Source organism: Mizuhopecten yessoensis, unplaced genomic scaffold (assembly GCF_002113885.1).
Source record: "Mizuhopecten yessoensis strain PY_sf001 unplaced genomic scaffold, ASM211388v2 scaffold6135_1, whole genome shotgun sequence".
In the NCBI taxonomy this organism is placed as follows: domain Eukaryota; kingdom Metazoa; phylum Mollusca; class Bivalvia; order Pectinida; family Pectinidae; genus Mizuhopecten; species Mizuhopecten yessoensis.
In genome coordinates this window covers 1,640,565-1,652,313 of record NW_018406397.1, presented here as the reverse complement: position 1 = coordinate 1,652,313, position 11,749 = coordinate 1,640,565, and the positions used below count along the sequence as shown (strand labels likewise).

Here is an 11,749-nt window from a genome sequence, read left to right as displayed (position 1 = left end):
TTGGCTTATATTTTGGCAATTGCTTTTCACTGTTTCGCAGGGCCCACCTGTATAAAACATCTCAAAGTTCAGGAAAATCTCAAGCAATGTATTGTCTATGGGAAATCTTAAGATTTGAGAAAATCTCAAGAGTTGAGATGTTTTATACAAGTGGGCCCTGATATGTTAGTCTTCGCATAGAGTATAATTTTAGTGATTGAAAACGTTCAAATAGTGTATACTTAAGTGTTTCTCTCTCATATGCTGGATGTTATCTCCATGCTGTTTCTTCTCATCTTTCTTACGAATTACATGTAAATACTGTAGATCCATCATCGACACATACTTCAAGGTATCTCCTTTTATTCAAATTTCTGTTGCCTATCCCCGATTCATATAGCATTACTGCCTCAAATGATATTGTTTGAAACCTTTTAGGATTTGTATTCCTTTCCAACTTCCCGATTGCTTTTACAACCCGTATACAATGTCCTCTTAACTTAACTATTATCAGAAACAAACTGCTCCTTAGGTTGGAGTTCAACTGGGCTCAGATGATCTAGACTTATCTACAAGTGTCGGTGTGTCTCCTCTACCAAACAGCTAAGCCAATAGTGTCGACATGATGTCCATTTGGGAATGTCATTCAGACTCTAAAATAAAACGGAAAATACTTTTGTTTTTATAAATCATGTTTATTTCATTCAATGCCAGTAGAGATGCAGTTTACACAAACATTTACTGATCACAAGATGACTTCTGACAGTGGAATTACGACAAGCCACGGGCACGTGGATATATATATAGTCACGGAGAACAGTCACCATCATCAAACAACAGTTAGACTCTGTACCTTCTAACGTGGGCTGACATAGGCGCCAGTTTCGCAGCTGATAACATATCTAATGACACAAAGCATATCATCACACAAAAACAATCTAGTATCATTCTGACGTCATCAGAATCAACACAGTGACTTCAGAGTAGTATAATTTAAGTTCTAGTAGCCGAATACTTAATTCTCTCAGTCTTGTTCTAAATAGATTTGTAACCTTTCAAGGTGTTCATTAAAATTGCATTCTCCGCCTTGAAATCTTTAATGATATACACTGATGTATTTTCTTGTTTTTCAATTGCAGATTGTTACGTGAAAAGACTTGGAAATATCTCTTGGTGACCATAGACGGGAAAATGATGGCAGATTTTGATACATACATTTCGAATGTTTTTGAATATCTTCCCAGTAAAAGTCACTTAAACTTATCTTTACATATGCTTATCTGGCTAAAGCAAGTCGAACAAATTCAATGTTTTTATAAAACGTACAGAAACCATTGTTTGGCTGTTATCTCTGAGGGTGTTCCTTTTGATTCCAGGATGAGCTTTTTCCATTTTTAATAATTATGAAAATATAAATCGTTTACTCTTACCTTAGACTGCTAGGACACAACCAAGTTTAGATACCATTAACCAGACTTTTAATCTGACAAGTATGCTGTAAATATATAACTATTGACCTTACCTGACGTTTATAACTTGTATTGTTCTAGACTGGATCTAAACGCCAGGTTTACTAAAGAGGGATATATCAGTATCACCAAGGGTCAAGGCTCCTTTCAGATCAAGGTAGGTAACATTAAATATCACCAGGATAATCCAATATGTTATTGTTGTGTTTCATCATCATATGATGTCAATAATGTCTCGTTAACATGCAATTTGTTCATTTGTTTTCAATGTCATAATGCTTTATTTTGTAAATTAACTTCCCGATTATATTTTCTAATCAAAGAAACCAATCAAACAATCCAAGTACAACAATTCGGTTAAATAAATATTTTGCGATATTTTTTTCTTTTTTTTTGTGATAATATGTATGAATTTTAATAATTTCTTGATAATTTCCATATATTACCTTTTCTTTCTTCCGTTATATGTATATACCATTTCAAACAAGTTCGAACATAATAGGAAAAGTTGCCCCTTTATTTCCGATAATTAAATGATGAAAGTTCCAATCACGTTCAGGTAATTATTTTGCTCTAAATCAAAACGATGAAAACATTTTACAATATTTAGCGGTATAATGATCCACAAAGGATGTCCATGCTAAACACATCCATATGTACACAAATATTGTATTATATGATAGAAGACAATGACGGGTGATTAAGGTGAATACCCATGTAAGGAAGGGGCTTTAGTAAAATAGGAGTGAGATATAAAATCATTGTCAACATACAATTATTGGTGTGGAACTCTGGTCATGAATACTAAGATAATTACATAGGATTAACGACGTAGGAATATGATGGAGGGGAAATAACTCTAAATATATAAAATTTCATATTGTCTTTGTTTGATATATATTATATTTCCTCAAAATCTACCAATCAATTAACTGTTTCATCACAGTTTAAGCCGGATATTTCAGTTACCTTCAAAATTATAATTTTCATTAAATTCTTTGTCATATATATATATATATATATATATATACAAAACTGATACATGATATACTTGCAACAATTTCTTTTGATTAGTTTTCGTTTTTACAGAAAAACACCTTGATATGGTATATTAAAATCTGATAACACTTACCACTACAAATCTGACATGGAATATGGCTCCATTTTATCACAATATATTCTGATAGATGAGCTAAAATCCATATTCATCATCTAGGTAATAGTCAAATGATCTATGAATCCTTTCTTTAATATACTGTAAACCTAGGATAAATTCGACTTTTTATTTTTGATTTAATTGTTTAAAATGTCAATATTTGGAGTATATATATTGAGGAAATTTCAAGTAAAAAATTTCTGATATCAACGACATGTAATAATATAATGAACAACTCTTGAATATGTATCCAAATTACAATTTACTTATACAGATGAATGGATATTCAATTAATTAATTTTACAGCAAAGTAATGTGAAAAAGTAGAGCAGTATCCTACCATAGGCATACACTTAAAAACCTAGATTTTGCTTACTAACGAAGGATTATTTCAAGCCCATAATTATTTTACAGCCTTGTACTAATATAGACACTAATCTACAGGATTTGAGACGTCTGGTAACGTTAGGCACTACTGAATAGAGTATGTTAAAGATCGTAACAGACTCTACTGACAATATTGTCTGCATGAGATGTCTTGATGGTTTCAGAAAATCAATACCTGTCGAATTATTCTTCCGAATGGAATGTTTTGTCAATCAATTCAAAATTTCAATAAATTTGCTGAACACTGTATTGAAGAAAATAAAAGAATATTTAGTATGTTCTGTCCCATATCATAGTGACAAGTATACCTTTCTAAGAAAACATTCTATTAAATAATAAAAGCCTAATTAATTCTATTACGATATTACTTCTGGCACTGCAATACTTATGATGTGTGTATTTAAACCTTGGCAAAATCTATGATGTTTTGTCTATCATTAAGCATGCTTCATATATAGATTTTTATGACTTTTACAACATCCAGTTAGATAATTATTTACAGAAATAAAAAGTTGAATAATTACACACGTCAAACGTGAAAAAAATTAAGCCACTTTATTTACAAATAATCACCACGTATTGATGGTATTATGATTTCGAAAAAAACCACATCAATTGAACAAGGTAGAACTAATACCCTTTCATTCAGGTTGGTGATGATAAAATTGTTAAAATTTCACTCAAACATTCAATTACTGATGAACAATACCCTGCATTTCCATTAATCATTGGTCTCAATTACGATGAGTTATCGGGATAAAATACTGAAGTTGAAAAACACTTTATTTCTAATTATACAATCATGTGAATTAACATTGCACTTTTAATACAATTTGACTAATCAACATTTACGTTTTTATGAAATCAAACGTTATTACCAGATATGTCCAAAGCCTGTTCAATCTGACACCATCTGGGGAGAGATCCAGTAACTTTCTTTACAAAAGATGTTAAATTATACAGATACCGTTAAAATGTGTTGATTTAGATTTTGAAAAAAAGATTGTAATATTCTGGAAGTGAAGCATTTTCATTCATATTTTCTCTGTCATTAGCCCTGAAATTATGTTTTTCTTCCCACGAACCAATTAAGACTGGGGTTTGAATGATTATAGACTAGATACAATTAATTAAATAAAACAATACAAAGCTTGACCATCATGTGACGTGTTTACAACAGCAGTTGTGATTAGATGGACATGCTAGATGGGTCAAACTGATTTGTATAACAGACAAACAAGTATACTATGATAAGTTGTACAGGGTATGATCAGTCTTTTAACCACAGATAGCATACAAAGTCCTACTTCTATAGAAGGTAATCAAAGAACTGAGAAAATTATACATTGTATCACCAGACATACATTTACACAACATGTGGCATTATGGGAAAATAATGATCACATAAACAGTAACTATCACCATACCATCTACAGTGGTATGTCACACTTAATAACAGCCTCGGTGAGCCAATACAGCTAGTGTCCGTTCTACAACGGAACCGTTCTGCAATGATCTGAATATGAGCAATTTATCAACACAATGACTACACACAGGGAACAACAATGGTAAGCACATGATACAGATATTGGCTGACAATATACTGACTGTCTTGAAGCTATCAAACAGAACTATCCAGGACAAGAGCAAGATTTGTCGAGATGAAGAAAATGTCAACTATTTTTTAATTCACTATTGTGAAGACTAAAACAGATTTTATAGATGTCAAAAATTTCAGTAATGCAAAAAGCTTTAAATATTGTTTTTCACCATACCGTAACTCTATGAACATAAAACAACCCACCTTGAAGCTGTTAATCAATATCATAAGTACCTTCCTCAAACTAAACATTGAAAAGGTGAGGGATTTCAATACTTTTTTTAGACAATGAACATAAAAAACCACACAAGCATCTCCTATGAACAATGCAAAAGACCATGATTATAATTTATTATTTTCCATGCAAACAAAATATTTGCCATGATTCCCAAAGTTACATACACACGTGCGTAACTAGATAAAAAATTGATCACAAAAAAGTATAAAAAAGAAAATATATTGATGTATCATATTTTATGAAACAAAATACAAGTCCAAGAAAATAATGACATATAAGAAATATCACAATATTCATATTTCATAAACTCATTCCATCACTGTCTTGCCATAACCTCTAATATAAAGGCCTAAATAGCCTAGAAACAAGCGCCAAACTACCATCCCTTTTATAGACCTGCAGTACATTTACAAAAATTCACTCATTTCAAAACTTAAAAATCTGTTGCTAAATTTGGAATAACAACTCGTCCCAAGGGAAAAAATATAAAACCACACTGACTTTTATTTAGACAAAAACAAGTATTTAAAAGAGTGGAAAGGTGGGTATGTTATCGATGTAAACTCTGCATGTTTCATCTGGTATTCTATGTAAGCTCTGATCCTACATATCTGGTAACTGAAGTAAACTCAACTTGATTTTGATGACTTTAGCAAGTTTAACATGCATCTGACCAGATATTGACATTTTAATTTTATTTTTTATCAAATCAGACGCCCCCGATTAAAAAATATATTTAAAAGAAGCCCCAGGCAAGATATGGTCACTGACCATGGAATCTGATGTGTTTCTCTTACTTCATATGCTTCTACCTTACAGCAAAAGTTCTGAACATAACCCTGATTTAATGTAGAAGAAATGTACCTTTCCGGGATTACAGCAATGGTACCATACATTTCCTTCTCAATTCAAAACACTGGACTCCCCCCTCCCCCCAAGACACATTATTTGTTGAATAATTTATGAAGCAGTAACTTTTTACACACATTGAATAGTGACAAAACGCCGAGAAATACAAGTAATCAACACTGGTCATGGTTTATCATTGAGCTCCAGTTACCTCCCCTAAGTGGCACCACTTTTGCCTTACCTCCATCCAGTTATTTCCCCTTAGGAAGAGAAATGGAAGGTTGCATTTAAGATATCTATTCATTATATCTGGTCAAGCACTTATGTTGCTTTTCTTAAAGAATAGCAAATGCACATTTTTAATGGGTAGTGATGTTATATAATTAGTTTCAACTTTTTGCACCAATTTTCTTAAGTAAAACTGTTAAATACCAGAAATTTCTCAAATAATTCCTTATTATGATAATGTTTCTTTATCTCTAGTTTGTGTTCCACATAGTGTATCCAGTGTTGAAAACTTCCATTCTGATATTACTGTGGAAATGCATTACACCAAACTTGCATTAACTATTTCAGAAAAAGGGATATTTTGTGGTCACTGGTGAAGTACTGTAAGGTTGAACTTAATGTGAATATTAATCCTTTCTTTTTTACTTGTCATCACAAATATCTGGCAGAATAAATAACAGCTGAGTAAATAATAATTGACATGAACAGACAATACAAAAAGAATCAACACTGAAACAGTGTTTTAAATCCAAAAAGTACATGATACTATAAGTAATATATGTAATGTAAATAAATTACATGGCATTCATGACACCATGATTGTATAATCATTAATACATAGAATGTAGAAGTCCTCCATAACCTTCATCATTCTAATGGAAGATAGGCTCTCCGGGAACATACAGGCATGTCGCCATGTCAGGAATCAGCTGACATGTGTACAAGTTAGGCTCACAACATCCAGGATGTATTACTACAAGTAGACACTTTAAAAATGCTTATGGCAAAAATACCTCTTGAACACTTGAAAACACAATTTTGACAACAAATTAATGTGCTTTAAAGCATGATCTTGGAATAACTGGCAGTTATAACACTGACAAATTATCTTCAATGGTGAAACATTCAAATTCTAATGAAATCTAAGTTAATATTCAGTGATAATAATGATAGGAGTACCACTGTACATAATATCACCAGAAATCAAGAGTTGTATTTTAAGTAGATATGAATTGACAGACAATTTCTGGCTGACTTCCGTAAGTACACAATGTATAATCAAGTGACGATGGAGGCTCGTCATGGCTTCAGACAAAGGTGGTCACACAGTGGTGGAGAAATCACATCGAAGGCTGGTTGATACTAGCATTTTGGAAGAGGTGCTGCTCACTGCTGTTGGCGTCCCATTGATTGTTCAGGCTGGGCTGTTGGGGATGGGTGTACACGACAGTTTGTACATCGTCAACAGCAGGTCCAGGAGTAGACTCTAGCCGTGTAACTGGGGTGGACTCCACTGCAAATACACACAACAGTGATGAGATGAGAAACAGAACACTGATGTTCTAAAATAGTCCTCAATAACCTTTACCATGGAGCCGATGCTCCAATATAAGGTCATATATAAGGCACAGCCTGGTACATGGAACCAGTCATGTGTACAAAGTCACGAAACAAAGGCAAGTATGAGTGTTCTAAAACAAAACTGCAAGATTAACAAATAATGATTTATTTTTTGTCTGTTATACCTCACCTTCAAGATACTTCTTGCTTAACACAAACGACGTCATTATGGTAATTAAATGGTCTTCCTTAACATATCCATGGAGCCTTCTAAGGAAATGCACTACTTAAACTTGATATACATGTAGAAGCAATAATGTTGTGTACTGTACAACGCAATAATTTTGATGGTCACATTATTGGATTATGCCCCCGAAACATATTCAGGGAATAATTTAAAAATCAGAACTGACTTTTCAGAGTTTATATTTTTTAGCCACAAACACAACAAAAACTTAACTTCTGTGAAATATTAGTGTAATACAGTAGGCAATCTTGCTCTATAACATGTGTTTGTCTGAATAGCCACCTTGTTTCCTGGTAATATAAAGACAAAGGTCACTTGTGAAACAATTCCATGTTACAATCCACAACTTCTCATTGTTAGTTTAAAAAGCATATCTAATTCACATAGACACATCAGCTGTATTTTGTAGTAAAATTTTAAAAGCAAAAATAAACAAAGTTAAAATGCAAACAAGTTTTATTGAATATGTGAACAAATCGAGAAAAGGGCAGAATGGGCAAACATATTATCCATCCCTCTGACTACCTGCTGTATCAGAGTGGTAATTGGACAAAATGTCTCAATAATTTCTGACAGCTGACTTAAGTTATTTGGCACATTGTGGCCTAGTGAATATTTTGCGATGTTAAAGAGTTGAAACATCAGACATTTACACTCTTTGCTTGACAAAGGGAACAGATGTTGTTGAAAGTTCGCATAATAAGTTGTCAAATTACCGTTTGTGTTCAAAACAAACTAAGCATACACAATGTAGTATAAACAATAAACTGATGAATCGCATACTGAACAAATTATTGAATTTCTATTCCGTGGTGAATATTTAACCAACATGATTAGTTTGGTTTATTTTATTTAACGTCCTATCAGCAGCTAAGGTCATTTAAGGACATGCCTCCATGTGTGTTGTGTAAGCGTGCATGTGTGTTTGCATGCCGGAGACAAGGTATGTTGGTGTGTCAGAACGATAGATGTGCAACATAAATTTTTTCTTGCTTGCTTTTTTCCATTTTTTTTCACTACTTTTTAGGTGAAGGTGTACATTTCAAGTGTATCACGGCTTAGGCTTACTGTGGCCCAATGGACCAAGTTGTTGAATGAGCTTTCATTTACAAGTGAAAAAATACAATATTATTGTGTAATACAATATCCATATACACTGGAAACCTTGTCAGAACCATTAATTTTCTTTCCAAAATCAACAGATATCCATTCAAAATTTCTATTGCTGAATACAGTCCAAAATCTAATGTTTGTAAGTTCAACCTGAAGGGGTTCCATTGTTTAAGCTCACGAATAGCATAGTAATAATAAAGCTAATGACAAATGAAATGACTATAAGTGACTTCAATATAACAGCCTGGGGAGAAATAATCATTCAATAAAATCAAAATGCTTGTACACTCATGAAATGCAGCAATCAAATCAAAACTGCAAATGAAATAGAACGAAAATGAAGATGGGAACAAACTCAACTGAATGACAGACACTTGGAATTTTAAAAATAGCTAGAAATGAGCAAAAAAGTTGAGCAAAGTTTTGCACATTGCTTTATTTCATAGGACTTATGTTTGTTGAAGTCGATAAAAACTTTGCATGTTGTATAATTTCATAGGACTTACATTTGTTGAACATTTTTGTTATCAATCATCATTTCTAGCTAATCTTATCTCACCAAGTGCCTGTGATTGAAATCTCAAAAACTCAAATGGCAAAATCAGTGAGCAACTGGAATCTGAAACAAACTACACTGGAAGCAAATGATGGTGTGATCTGACCGAGCTAAGATGGGATTGCTGGGTGCATTCAATGCTAACACAACTGGAAATCACTCACATTTCACCAGTACTGTTTAGGTTTTTCCCTCTTTAAGCCTTATTATTATAGCATATTGCCAAAGCCAAGTGTCAAAATTTTGAATTGAAGAAATTGAAGAAATTGAGAAAATGTAATTTAACAAAAAAATAAATCTTATGGCTCAAATTGATTTTAATCAAATTGCCAATTCAAATTGTCATGATTCCGGACCTGTGTACTTGGAAAATGCAAGTGATGAGCAGAGTGATTCTGTACAATACAGAAGACATACCCAATACCAGCTATTTGCCATATAAAGGAGGAAGGTTTCCGTCAACTGGAACAATATTCAAACAAGATATTGCACTCGTCATACAAGACATTTGTCAGATAAGATATTACATACACACTAACATTCATCACCATGTTTCTCAAACATACATTTTACATGTGATACCGCATTATATTTCGACATTTAAAAAGACCCATTTCGTTGATACTAGAAATATCAAGTTAGCAACAAGCACCACTGGTAGTTCGGACAAGTAATGATTGAAGAACAGTACAATTAAAACATTCACTTCATTGATATCATCTCCAAATTAAGTTGTTAAATTGTAAATTCAACGTTTATACATTATTTGACACATTTACTGTGATTTACTGTGATTGCAATGCATTGTAGAATGTCAATAACTGTCCACACTGATGAGTTATCTCCCCTACATGATACTGAAAACTTACCAAACATTTGCATACAACCTGTCTAATATGTAATGATATCTATGATAGATACTATCTAATCACTTGCAGATTATATCAACACCATTTAGATATAATTTTGCAAGTTATAGTGAGAATAGAGAAAATATGATTTTGCCTGTTTTGATGCGAATCGTAAAACATCAGTAACACAACTGGTAAGTATAAATGGCCTAAATATACAAGTTTTAGGTATATCTCGGTTATAAAACGACTTCAATGGCTTAGATCCAATTCTGAAGAACATTTAAACATAATTTGTTTTTACTGAATTAAAAAACAACATTAAAACAATTCAGCACTAAGTGTATCCCCATATGGAACAATTCAGCACCACTAGGGTTAAAACAACATCATCTCTTCCTTGATATATTTTTCTGTCAGACATCAGTTCTTGGTACAGCTATCACATCAACAAATCAACAAACTATCTCCTTAAAATAAATAGCTAGTCAATATTATTCAAATCTACCTATCTCTGAGGAGGCTTAAACTCACAGCATTGTAAGAACATTTAGCAAGGACACTGCAAAAGGTTGATCCATGGTACTCAATATCAACTATAAGATGCAGAACTTACTCAAAATAATGTTATGATAACCTTAACAAATATTTTCCAACTAGAACTTTAAGCCTCTAATGAGCACTGTGTTGTTTGTAAAGTATGTTATTTGGTTTTACTGTAAAACAGTACCCAGAAATGTGTAATAAATACCTAGTCATTGTCGAGCCTCCTTAATTTGTAAAGAAAATACAACAAAAAATGAATATGCATAAACCCACAGTCCTTACACATATTACATGCATTTTGAAAATACATCACAATATCGATTTTTAACAGCAGTATTTTGTAGTACTTCTTACGTGTTTATAGCATGAACATGAATTCAAACTTTATTTATTTTATAAACATTCAGAAAAAGTTTCATAAATTTAAATTAATCTTTCTTTTCGACCCTGATGGTAAAGTGTCAGGGTTTTTATATGGGAGGAAACTCGAGTACTCGGAGAAAGTGTCGGGTAGCTACATGTAGGCGACCCCATAAATTTTCACATCTGATGAGGGAATCAAACTCTGGCCTATCACCCCAAGTTAAGAGTAATTACATAACAGGTATACAATTTAATGTACCTACATGTACATATTAATGAAATCAATACAACCTTATATGCAAAACTGTAAGAATTAAAACATTTCTTTGCTATAAATATTACATTTACAAGCCTAACACAACCCACAATTTAATAGCCCTTATAAGAGTTTTGAAAATAATCTGGTATCATGAATAAGAACCAGATACATTTACAATAAATGGTTTGCTGGAATCGATAAGGAAACACTGGAAATCAATACCTGACTTGTAACAATTAGAACATATCAATAAAAACCATAAATAGCGTCACATTCTGCTGACACATTCAGCTGAAAGACATTATATAAATATACAAAATAACGGATAAATTCAAATAAAAAATATCAAAATATGTGAGAAGGGGAGGGATAAAAAAAAGAAACAGTGATGAGTAAATAACTAAACATCCAATAATAGAGATGTAGTGATTAGGTAATATGTAATTCCTAGCACCGATAATCATCAGTGACAAACAATAATAACAAAACGTTAAAAGCTATGTTTGGCTTTGAAAGTTAAGTTACACAATTTGCATTTTGATTAATTGAATTTCCACAATAATAGGA

General features: G+C 32.4%; 1 protein-coding gene across 5 annotated transcripts in view; it reads right to left on the bottom strand.

Moving 5' to 3' along the window:
- Window positions 1-653: 653 nt before the first annotated feature.
- The window catches only part of LOC110451564 (palmitoyltransferase ZDHHC9-like), a 48,275-nt gene continuing 37,179 nt past the window's right edge, over window positions 654-11,749 (bottom strand). For 4 of the 5 annotated variants that reach the window (XM_021499657.1, XM_021499656.1, XM_021499655.1 and 1 more), the window contains one exon: window positions 654-7,200. In XM_021499657.1, coding sequence (XP_021355332.1) covers window positions 7,028-7,200 — 173 coding nt within the window. In that variant the 3' untranslated portion in view covers window positions 654-7,027. Of the gene's footprint in view, window positions 7,201-9,580; window positions 9,626-11,749 lie in introns of all 5 variants that reach the window. The other variant, XM_021499659.1, reaches the window with a different exon arrangement.